General features: G+C 42.3%; 2 protein-coding genes across 2 annotated transcripts; one reads left to right on the plus strand and one right to left on the minus strand.

Annotated features, from left to right (window-relative positions):
- The first annotated feature begins 239 nt into the window (after positions 1-239).
- LOC139340014 (uncharacterized protein C13orf42) lies at positions 240-4,083 on the plus strand. Its single transcript, XM_070975562.1, has 3 exons — positions 240-811; positions 892-1,036; positions 2,884-4,083. The coding sequence occupies exons 1-3, from the start codon at positions 398-400 to the stop codon at positions 3,126-3,128; spliced, it is 804 nt and encodes a 267-aa protein (XP_070831663.1). The 5' UTR covers positions 240-397; the 3' UTR covers positions 3,129-4,083.
- Positions 4,084-4,342: 259 nt separating this feature from the next.
- Positions 4,343-10,107, minus strand: rnaseh2b (ribonuclease H2, subunit B). The gene is made up of 11 exons (XM_070975560.1): positions 9,865-10,107; positions 9,390-9,458; positions 7,483-7,590; positions 7,084-7,160; positions 6,110-6,224; positions 5,960-6,024; positions 5,701-5,806; positions 5,336-5,417; positions 5,200-5,245; positions 4,819-4,896; positions 4,343-4,529 (listed from the first exon to the last, which is right to left on the minus strand). Exons 1-11 carry the CDS (start codon positions 9,926-9,928, stop codon positions 4,419-4,421), a joined length of 921 nt encoding a protein of 306 aa, XP_070831661.1. The 5' UTR covers positions 9,929-10,107; the 3' UTR covers positions 4,343-4,418.
- Positions 10,108-12,642: the final 2,535 nt, after the last annotated feature.

Raw genomic sequence — 12,642 nt, forward strand, 5'->3', positions numbered from 1 at the left:
AACAGGTGGTTTGTGTAACAGGTGGACTCACAGCCACAGTTTGTGGCCCTGCTGTCAGTTGGCCCTTTGTCCACTCGGTGTGATGTGAGACAGGATATCTGACACAGAGCTGCTGCTCATGGTAGCACAAAGTGTACAGTTACTGGCCCGTCGCTACAGCAATGTTGCTGAGCAACATCCGATAACATTAAAGACACATCTCAGGTCTGCTTTAGTGTCTCAACAGAGGTGATTTCAGCACCCTGGACAGCAGCCGGCCACAGTGAACAGCTCCAGTCTGCTTTAAAGGTTTGTTTGTTTGTTTGTTTGTTGACATATCGAATGCCCCAATATGGATAGATGCTTCACAAACATCAAAAAAAGGGATCCGAGGCCCTGAGAGACTCCGTGCAGAGGGATGCTCAGGAAGATTAACAATGTGTTCCGTCCCAACCATCACGCACGCAGGGGGCGGGATGGCGGCGGTGGGTTTCGGTCTGAGCAGGACTACCACAGCGCCTGCACCGTCAGGCTGGTCCGCAGCACCTCCATGCTGGTGGTGGGAGAGAGAGCTCAGACAGCCTCGGGCTCGACTTTGAAACGCAGCAAAAGTACAGTGAGCATCGGGTCGACCTTGTACTATTATCAGAGACAGGAGGACAGGATATGGCTGTACTCTCAGAACCAAAACTGCCTGGAATACCTGGAGGCACTTGTGGCTTTGAGACGGCAGTACACAAAGAGTGTGAGCGACTTGAAGAGTAGCGACGCCAAGGCCACAGTGTCCTCCAAGAAGCCTGCGCCGCCGCCGCCGCCGAAAAAGGACGAGGCGGTAAGATGACATCATCTATCACAGAACACAAAGCAGGAAATATCAAAGACAATTATTCTCCCTTTTTATTAAAACCACAGACATCCAGAGCCAAACCCTCTGCCCCTCCAGTCCCAGACGAGGAGGACACTTTGCAGTTCTTTGATGCGGTCATTGCCAGCTGCGACAGCGAACCTCTGCGCAAACCTTACACGGACGATGGACACGCAGATGTGGACTTTATAGGTGAGTTTGGACTCTTTGTCTTCGACTGTGACGGTCCTAGGGTTTAAGGTGGCACACACACCCTCCATATGCTATTACGATCCTCCATCAGTCCAATCAGCATGGTGAAAGATGCGTTTGACAGTAGAAGCCTTGAACTAATAACACAGGTCTGACATTCAGGCGCGGACAGTAGCTGTGCAGATTTACTCAAGACCTGTAAGATATTACATACAAAAGCTGAGATGATATATTGCTTTAACAACCCAACAATATATAAAGCAGTTAAAACGATTTGCTTAAAGAGCAGCTACATCAGTATACAATATAGCTTGCATGTTATTGCATGAACAATAATGATCCAGTGATCTAATAAAAACATATAAACATCACTGCTCATATGTCATGAGTGTATTGCTTGTTTCTTCCGCCACTGAAGTCTAGAGATGGTCAGGCGTGCCAAGTAACTTAAGTCCATTTACTCAAGGACTGTACTTGATTGTATAAATCTGAGGTACTTACACTTTACCTGAGTAATTCCTTCCTTGTAAATTTGGATTTTAAATACAAAATAAACTGTACAACAGCAAATAAGGTATATAAAATTAGATCAACCTCAACTAGTTACAATGAAACCTTGCTTAAACATGAATGCATCAATGATAATGATCCTGAAAATAATATGTACTATAACACATTCAGAAAGGGGTCACTATGCATTGAGTACTACTCGATACTCCAAGCATATTTAGCAGAATTGTGTAATTCTTCTGGAGTAATATTTTAAATGCAAGTCTTTTCCCTGTGCCAGTGTTTGTTGTATTGCTACTTTTACTTAAGGATCTTCAGTGACTGAGGTCACAGATGGACTCTCGCAGTTTGAATGGTACACCCACACAGGTGATGTCACTCATGGTGCCTGACTAGACCTCCTCCCAGGACTGAGTGGGTGCCCAAACCAAGCTAGTCACATCTCTATCTCTTTCTCATCAGTTGGGAATTAATTACACCGTTATCATACTGATAACATGTAACAGACGTTGTTCCTTGCAACCTCAGCTTCAACCAGCGTAAAGGTCGAATCAGTAATTACTTAAAAACACCTGTGGTGTTTTAAATTATTCATTTCAAACACATTAAAGGGACATCGTGCATTGGACTCCTTTTATTCATCAGTTGTAGTTACCAGTTAATATTTCACATTGCTATGCATCGGGCTAATTGTATAGTAGTTGTAGTTGCAGCCTAGTTGTTTGTAGTGGTGGATGTAGCTCCACCTGGACCAGCTCCATTGAAATGCTGCTCACAGATTAATGTATCAGTGATTTATAGCTCTCTGAACTGCATCTGTTTATTTGTGATGCTTAAGCAGCTTTTGCTGCAATTACTTACATTTATTTAAACAACTTGTCATGGAATATTTTAACATTATTACATCACTACTTTTACTTAACTTTACTAACATTATGAGGTTTTGGCTTCAGTGTCACTGATGATGTTAATGAGAGCTCAGTTTGTCCCAGGTGAGTCCACATGAACTGGCACATTGAAACTGAAAGCAGTCATTATTAGTGTTAATTACATCTGAGCTTTTTTCTTTTTTCTTTTTTAATTTCATGAAAAAAGTTCTTTATCCAGCGCTGGTTGCATGAGGTGGCTAAAGGTCAAGTATGCATGGAACATTATTTGTAAGATGATCATTTATGTATTGCTCCTGCTCTTTGGTCTCAGCTGATTTGTATCGGCTGTATTTAATCTCATTTAAACACTCACTGCTTAGTGAGAATCATCTGGGTCCAGGAGTGAAAGCGACTGGTCTCAAAGTAACAGCTTTCAGCCTCAGCTCTTCTTGCTCTCGTGTCCCACAGTGGCCTCCAGCTCGGCTGAACACGACCTCCACTCCAACTGGGTCTTGCGGGTTCCTCGGGTCGCAGATGACTCCAAGCAGAAAGCGGCTCGTGACTGTGCCAATGAAAGTGCCCCGAAGAAGAAAAACCAAAGTGGGTCCGCGAGCAGCCGACTGCGGCTGCAGAGGAACCCGATCCATCTGCCCAAAGTGGTGGAGAGTGCATTCCAGACTCTGCGCTTCAAGCCCAAATTAAAAAAGCAGTGAAGCTTGATGGACATTTGAAACCAGCCCAGAGTTCAACATAGTTTGTATGGACACCATGAACTGCTAACAATCCATCCAGACAATTAATACCTCCATGAAACACTGAGAGGGATTTTGATAAAGTAAATGTAAAAAAAAAAAAAAAAAAAAAAAAATCACCCGTCTCGCTGAGGACATTAACTTAAATTTTCACAGCAGACATTTTCACTTGTCACAGTAAGAAAAGCACAAATTTTTAATAATAACATTAACAATGGCTCTGCTCTATGTTCAGTGTGACAGAGCCAGCACACACAAAACCAGGACCCTGAAACTGAAGCAGCTAAATCGAATTCAGCCATCACTAACTTTCCTTCTGTGACACATCATAGTATATTCTGAGAAAAAAAGCCTCTCCACTATCATTTGTTTCAGGGATTTCCTAAACCGTTAACTGCACATTAATACAACCTCAAATCTCAAAGTCCAGCTGATATGCATCAAAAGGACGGCACATTTACCTGAGAAAATATAACTTGGATGACTTTTACATTTTGAAATAAATACAAAAAATACATCCTTCATTCCTTCAGACATCTCTAGATTCCTCTGACCCGTCAGTTAGACCCATAACATTTCTTTCAAGTGTGCTTTTGAGCTGAATTGAAGGAGAGAAATGTCCAATATTGTGATGGGTGTGGAATTCTGATACCCAGTTTATGGTTCAGCTCTGCAGAGACTGCATTCCTTCAAAGTATCAAAGCCACCAGTAAAATGCAACACGTCCTTCACGGCAGGAAGACTGGCAGAAAGGTAAACATATTTCAGTGCTGCATGAATACCTGTTTCACTTAAGAGTGAGGTTCAGGCTCAGTCTAAAGGCTGAGTTGACCGAACAGTTCAAAACCAGCTGTGGTTATTCTGCTTATCTTGCCCAAGTTAAAATGACCTTAAACAAGGGTTATTTAACAAATGATATATTTAAAAAAAAATTAAATAAAAAATTCTGAGTTAACCTTTAAGATTCTGTAACATTTCTGGATTCAATTGACCAGGTGTTGAGATATTTGTGCATTTTTCTGTGGTGCTCAAAGCACTGACTATTAAATAGACCCTGAGATATCTGCATGCTGACATACCCCCGGCCATGTGCTAGCATGCTAATACAAACATTAATGTGGCAACATTAACATGAATCATGTGAAATGGCTTGCCATTATTCTTTTCCTTTCTCCTCATCTCATTCAAAACAAAAATCACGTCAACTACATTTTCATTGCTTTATTACAAAACTAGAAAAAAATACAGCATTCATTGCTTTTCTGCTTTGACCTTGGGGCTGAAGAATGATGACATAGTCTTCATGCCAGTTTTATCCACTTTAGCCAGACTTTTCTGAGCAGCAGTCATCTTCTTCGGCGGCTGGAACAAGGGGAAGGACAAATCAACATGGCGGCTCGACTTTGCACAGACAGCAGGGAATTCATGACATATACTGAACTTCAGTTCAAGCTGAGGAACAACACATCTCCACAAGGTAAGCCCCACTGACCCATGTGCATATCATACAGACAAAGCATAAAGAAAGCAAGAGCAAGACTAAAAAAACTATCAAAAAAAGAGATGCCACAATCAACGCTGTTGATCAAAGTTACAGATTTCTCCAATAATCATTCAGTCTTTTCAGGCAGACTGCTGCATGTACACTCACTTTCCGCGCAAAGTCTGCACTGTTGAATTTGGTGTAGTCCTCTCCAGCCTCCACCGGTTTGTCTGAAAGTTTCCGCTTCTGCCAAACGAGGAAGTAAGAAACGCTTTTCATGACAGAGCGCACGAAACTTTTTGCCACAGAAACACACATCGCTAAGCACCTGGATGACGTCACACTGACGATGAGAAAGCTCTTGCAAACCGAGTTGAAAATACACATAAGCGCACAATGTGTTGGATTTCGTCTTAATCACGTGATCAAAAATATGCAAATGAAATGATGTTAGAGCGAGGTGGAGTGCAGAAAACATGCACGGTGGTTTGGACAGCATGCAGCGAGAAGAAAATGCTGCACAGGCTTCACTCTGGGACACTAACATACCTTAGAAGGAGGCTCTGTCTCCTTTGGGCTGGTGAGCTCTGGTAACCTGTGGAGCAGAGTAAGACACATGCTTCATCTGCGCCACTAGCTTAGATTAGCACTGTCAGTGATCATAAGTTGTGTGTTGTGAGCTTACTGCAAGTGCTTGAGGAGGGCTTTGCTCAGGTCTTCGCTGATGTACTCTGAAACCAGGCCATGGGCGTAGCGCAGGTAGTCCTCTGTATCATTAAGACGACACGAGTGCCAGTAATTAGCAATATAATCCTGCTTTATGTTTAATATGGTCTTAGGTTCGGGAAATGTTTGAGGATCATAGATAGAAACTATGCAATATTACTGCCATCTATTGGTTAATATGCTATCTGCTGCAAAAAAAGCAAGCTAGAAAAAGACTGAAAGGAGGCACAAAATGTCTTTTCATAGAAGGCGAGGCTGAAATTCACAGTTATGAAATGGGACTTGTCTACAACAGTGAGGAGTCCTGAAGTTAAAGCATCTTACCCTCGTGGTAGTCTGACTCTGACTTCACTCTGATGTATGTTGTGGATTTGACTCCCTCTCCCACAGAGATATTTCTCTTCTTGAGGGCACTGACGGTCCTCTCCACCTACATCAACAAATGAACAACATGTAATTCCACTGTGTGAAACCAACTTTACATTTTCCTATGAACAAACTCTTCGTGGTAGTTTTGTAAGGTACTGCAGTGAAAAAGCACAGGATATGTTTGAATTTCATATATAAAAGTGGTGATGAACACCTTTTTCTTCAACCAATCCATCGTCTTCTCTTGACTGTATCGGTGGAACTTCAGTAATCCCACTTCTGCAACGGTGAAACACGGCATATAAACAATGCATTCATCATACCCTCATAGTTTAGTGATGTTAGCTTCAGAAATAAATTTCACCTTTTTCTTCGGCAATGTGGTGCAGGGAGGCCAGTGACCGTGTGCAGCTCAGCAGCCTCGAGCATGCTGGGAATTCCTCATCCTTAACAACTTGATCCACAGGCTGGAACTTCCCCTGAGCAGCAAATGACATTTTAAAAAAAAAAAAGATAAAAAAAGATATATTGTTACTTTTATAAGTTAATTTGGTATCAAGTGACTCCAGTGCAGAGTTAACACCTTCTGGCAACTTCAGAAGAAGTTTTACATACATATTATATCATTTATATGACTTGCAAACAAAAAAGAAAAAATCAAAACTAGACATACTTGCAGGAGTCATACACGTGGAGACATAGTATCATGATTGGGTATGAAAGGGGCATCCGCGAAAGGCTTATGTCTAGTCCATGAGAATTTTTAAAAACATTGTTTTTTTTCTGTGCATTTTGGCCTTTTGTCCACACACAAATGCAGTTTTAGGTCACTGAAAACAGCTTTGCAGGGTTGATGTGTAGACAGTGTAGACCTTCACTCTCAAGTTAAACACACTCAGTACATGTTCCCACCAGCACTTGAGGTGTAGAGTTCTATTAATTGATCTTATGTAGCTCTGGATAACATGCCAACAATATATCCCATGTTATGTGATATGGACAAAGAGGTAAACTTTAGGATGCTGTCAGCTAATATTGGAGGCAGCGATGTTACAAATAGGCCTTCACCTTCCCACAGCTGATTGTGATTCATTCATTATCATGCTGGAACCCCCTAACATATTTAATGAACTGTATATTTAGAAATATTAGTATATAAAAGGAGTTCAATATGAAATTTTCAAAATAAATTGTAAATCAGACTCCAGTGGGAATCAAACCCTCTGCTCTGGCAAAGTTGTTAAGATGCAGAATAAGACTGCATTACACCAAAATGATCAGCATGAAAACATCACTGGAACAAAAGCTCTGAGATTAACACACATTTCTGTTTCTTACCTCTCTGCCAGTTTGAATCAAGTAGGGCAAAATTAGATAGAGAGGATCCATCGGTGTTACAAAGAGAAGTCGCCCATCTGTTTAAAAAGAAAAAGAGACGACCGTGAAGGCGCAAACACCTGATTAACACACGGACACCACAGTCACAACTACACAACAGAAGTGCAGCATCTCTGAATATTTAAATACACACAGAAACATTGCCAGGTTTACAACAACTTAAATTCTGAAATAATTTCATCCAAATTTTAGACAGTAACAAAGCTAAGTCACATTCAGTTGCACTGTTCATTTTCATTCGTATCAGCAGTCCATCTTTCTCAGTGTTGTCCATCTGTGCTCGGTGTATTGTGATGAGATTCATTCAGATTTTACACTTTAGAGAGGAAGGAGACAAACCTCTCTGTACGGTCTGGCCAACAAACCAGGAGTGGAAATCTTCTTCAAAGGCTTTCACCTCAAACAGCTGTACATCACCACTGCTCAGCATATACAGAGACGCTGCATCTGTAGGGTACAAAAATGAGGAAGCGTTACTTTCTCTGCCACTTCTGCAAATGCAGTTCACAAGACAAAGAATGAGACTGCTGGGAAAACTCAAAGGCAACGTGTCTGTAGTCATTTTTTCATTCAGTGTTAATGTGTTGTTAGGGCTGCAACTAACAATCATTTTCATCATTTACAATTTCGATCAGCAATTATAAGTTCCCTGGTGAGTTTTCTTGTAAACAAACAAAAACTATATTTACTTTCAGCGTTGCTCACCGAAAGACATTTCCCGTATCCCCAGAGGTCTGATATATCGTGTTGTTGTTGTGTTGAATGCATTTCCTTCCTTGTGAAACATTTGCAGAGTCAATTTTTAAAGTCTTCTAAATCCAACATTGTTTCCATCCAGATTTACTTGCTGGTAGTCTTCTTCCTCACTGTCTTTGTTGGTATGTTGCTGCATGTGCACTTTTTGAGTCAGGTACTCAGGTGAGTATCAGAGGATGGTGTTTAGGACTCCCCCCATACACAGCAGGGTCTTAATAACCGCAATCTTCCTCACTGTCCTCCTCAGTGTCTCCCTCACTGCTCTCCACTTCAGCTCCTGCACGGTATATGATGAAGATGGGCCTCTCAGTGCCTGGTTGAGTCTGAGATCAGCTGCCTCCATTCACAGGTCAACAGCTGGCTTTGGGTCAATTGTCTCTGTGGTTGTCTTTGACAGGTGAATGTGCATCAGAGGTGAGAGATGAGTATGTGGCAGACAAGAACTGCGCTTGGTTTTAATTTCGTTGAGATGTGAGAATCCCCTCTCACATGCTGCACTGCTCAAAGGCAGTGTAAGAAACCATTTAATCACCTTATTGATGTTGGAGTAACAATCTGGATTTCTTGTATTTATTATTTAAACCAAGTCGTACACAGAGGATACTGTCAAACATTTTCCTGTTTGCATTAAGTAATGTCCTCTGATCCAAGAGCAGCGCCTTGTTTCTCTCTCAGCTCCTGAGTTTGTGCACTATCTGTGTTCCCCCTTCACATGAATATTATGCATCTCTGACAAGTTGCTTCAATAAGTCAAAATCCTCAGCACAGGAAGACATGGACGTTCATGTTTCACTTCATGAAATGTTCGGAGAAAAACGCTACTCAGAGCTTGCCACTGTTCTTCATTCAACTTGTTTCACCGTTTAGTGAGTGAGTGACAGGAGTTTTCAGCTTGACGAGCTTGTTTTTTTATCAACAGCTTCTGCCACATTCGTGTGCTTTCTAGTCTTTCCGTGTCTATCAAATAATGTTTGAGTGAAACTCTTTGAGCCTACATAAAAAGCACCTGCTTTGTCTGCTGGATGTGGATGGGAACAACATATCTTTCACCACATTTCAGTGCACTCATTGTTAGTCTCAAGCCACAACTCACTTCGCAGCTACTTTTCATAGAAATGTCTCTTCTCATGCTTGGGTTTGGCTTGAAGTTTCTCTGTAGTTGTGCGTGCAGACAAGAAATGTGTATTGATGACCAATGGCAGCTGCTGCCATCTTCTTCTTCTCTCAAGTTTCAGTGTGCACCCTTGCACATAACTACAATGATTTACAACTCCACCAGGCACCTTTAATCATTCAACTTCTCTTATATACAGAAATGCCTAAAGTTCCATGATTTCAGTGACTAATTTTCTGATTTAAATAATGATAGCAAATTGATTTTTCGATTTTGGACAGACGGTAATATGAAGAAGTCATGTCGGAATCTGAAAACTTGAGGTTGAATTGTCAGCTGCAGCCCTGCAAAGATGTGTAGCTACAAAAAGACTGACCTGTAGCGGGATTCCGTAGTCTCACAAAGGCTGGATCACCGCCGGGCTTCTGTGTGTCGAGGACAGAGTCTGTGGACCCCAAAACACAAGTAAGTTCTCTCACTAACGGTGTATGTTAATCGCGAGAAAATAATACTGTGTATTCAATATGAAATGATCATTGTGACGTTACAGTTATACGACATTCTGGGGAATAATACGTCAACAATAAGTCAACACTAAGAACTTACGCTAATTTTGTTGGAGATTTCAACAATTCTGACTTAGTAAAAACTTATTTCCCGTTTCCTGTTGAAAATTAGTCAGGCCATGCAACAATAGTGGCTGAATATCACCAGTTATAAACACTAGTTAAGTAATTATACTTACATGACAAAATTACCAAGGTGTAACAGCTTTGCTATCCATGCAGCTACATAGCTACCTAAAGTTAGCTTACTTAGCTCAAACTGTCTGATCCCACTGCTTAACCTACCTGCGGCAATGACAACCCATCTGTCATGTTGTGCATTAGGCGTTCGCTTCTTTTTAGTAGCCATGTTGTGTATTTCTGCTCGACGGCAAGGATTTCTGTTGACGTGGTTTGCTGTTCATATGAAAACAGACCTTCTTCGGGCTAAAAACAGTGACGGCCTCCTCAATGCGATGGTTACGTTGAGCCTGACGACACGAGCTCAGAAAAGGCGCCTCTCTGCGTGCCCTTCCTGCGTTTGTCCCACTGGGGGAAAGAAGATATATATTCTTTCGCTGTCGGCTCATTTTCATACATTTCCTGAAGAAGCAACACTAAACATATTATTATATATAATGTAAAATTCTGTGGTCAAAAAGGCTAAAAAACAATCGAAAGAGACACCGTGCAAGATTTTTAATTCCCCCAGTTCACACTGTTTTTAATGCAGTGGAACACTCCAAAATGACGTCACGAAAACAAGCAGTTCCCCAGTAAGGTCGCCAGAGGTCGCTCAAGAACTTCGATGATTATTACGTGGTAACGTTTGGGTTTGTCGTACAGTTTAGCCCCCAGTCAGTTAGGTGTTATTTGTGAAATATGGTTTGGTCTTCACGGAGAGCCCAAAGGTCTCTTCTCTCAGGTGCAGGATGTTTGGTGATCAGTCCTTTGGCACACTAGCACACAACAGATTGGGGGATCCATCTGTCCTTCAGTAAGAGGAGGGCATCTCTCACTCTCCCTCTCAGGAAGTGACACTGTGTGTCCCAGTTGGTTTTCAGTGAGTCACTTGTTTTCTTTTGTTTTTTCCCCCTGCACTGTTTATGTGTACGCTCAAACAGGAGCATGTGGGATGCTTGTGTGTGTCCCCATTAGATGACGAGCTGTGTCATCAATTTGTTTAACTGTTCAGGGGTTCCTCTGATATGTTTATAGAGTTGTTGTTTTTTGGGGGTTTTTTTTGAGCCGTCGATTTCCCTCTGTGTTAAAGACACCCGCTACACAGCTCATTGACAGGTTTTTAATTATCTTGTTTTGGTAATGGGGAAAGCTGGGGTTTGTGTGCTGGGTGACTGAGCTTTTAAACATTGCCATACAGTGTCCCTGTGGGGAGCAGCATGATGTAGAGGAAAACTAGAGCCTATGCAGGGTGACTTATGGCCTCGTGTTTCTCAGTCTTGCTAATTGCATGCCACCGTTTTCTACATTTTCAGATTGTTGCATCTCGTATCACTTTTCTTTTCTGTCCATAGAAAAACGATGTCGCTTTGCAGGCCCATTTGCCCAGATTTGAGCAACACATGCTCTAAACCCTTTGAACACTGTCTCAACTCTTCCTTGAAATCAGTTGGATTTATGTTGCTGTAGTCTGTGGCAAAGAGAGCGTGGGTGAGATATTGTCTGTGAATTACTTGTTTTATGGGTCCCGGGAGTATCATACACAACAGTCTGTGCAGCTAAACAGAATATTCCATGAAAGCTTTCTTTCTTTTTGGACTGCTTGAGGGAACGTCTGCGTTTCTGTCTGCCAGGGAGAACAACAGTGGCCTTTCTGATACACTGGACCACAGACAACCCCAGAGAGCCGAGTCCTCTGTCACCAGCGTGCAGACGAGAACAAAGTGGGTCTAAATTTAGGCCTCGATATGCCTTCATAGACCCAGAGTCCGAGACCCTTCTATCCTCTCCCAAATCGAAATCTTCAACGATCATAACATCCAACAAAGAGAATTTCAACACAAGCACAGCCATGGTCTCCTCGGTCCGTCTCCCACTCAGGCTCAACTTCCTGTTTCCCTGCCTACGTCACCTTCGAGCTTACTATTGCTTGTTACAAAGAAGACGATTCCAATAAGCTTCTCTGTGGAGGTAGGTGTTTATTGCAGCCAGTGGGCTGTAGACAGTTGGTCACACTCTGCTGAGCATATTGAACAGCCCATGGTCAAATCTATCTCTCTGGTCTCATTTGTGGTGGTCCAATGCAGGATGACTGGCACAGCTTTCACATTTACTCAGCCCCGAGCAATGTCACCACCATGTGCTGTGCATTACCATTGCCCTCATACTGTCTATGTTCAGGATATATAAAGAGAAAAGAGCTGATTTCAAGAGCACACATATTCACCATAGTGCATGTTCACCCTTCATGGTTGCCAAGAGAAGCAGGTTATAAATAGAAAGACAGCATCACTCATGGTTCCACATTTTCTGTAAAGGTACAAAGCTTTTTCACATGTCATTGCCGTGTTGAATTCCCCACAGATGAAAACTCCAGCTACAGCTCAAGGAGGTAATGTACACATTGATACACGTTAATAATAGACGCGGACACACATACACACACAAAAGCAGATGTGGAGAGAATTCCCCTTGGCAGCAGAAGCCTTTGAGTCATCATCTGGGATTCCCTTCCTCTCACTTCCAAATATGGGTGGGATTGTGAGAGAGCGGGAGGCAGAATGTGGAAGGCAGAGTGGAACCCCCTCGTGATGTCAGAGCTCTGGAACAGTGAGCCTCACGCTGACTGGAAATCCACAGGAAGGAATGCCGGGAATGCAACAATCACCGAAATGCTATGCCCCCATACATGTTTGTAAAATCTGAGTTTTAGCACGCATACCTCATATGCACCCGCACATGCACGCACACACACACATTATGTTCTTCATCAGTTCTCTCACTGGGGAGATATTCCTTCCCGTAAAAGACTTATTCCTCTTCCCTTCACCCACCCCACAAGACGATGACTCCTTATTCCCAGCATCAGTTGCTTTGTGTGAGGCCTCTGGTCGAGTGTGGTAC

Source organism: Chaetodon trifascialis, chromosome 12 (genome assembly GCF_039877785.1).
Source record: "Chaetodon trifascialis isolate fChaTrf1 chromosome 12, fChaTrf1.hap1, whole genome shotgun sequence".
Taxonomy (NCBI): domain Eukaryota; kingdom Metazoa; phylum Chordata; class Actinopteri; order Chaetodontiformes; family Chaetodontidae; genus Chaetodon; species Chaetodon trifascialis.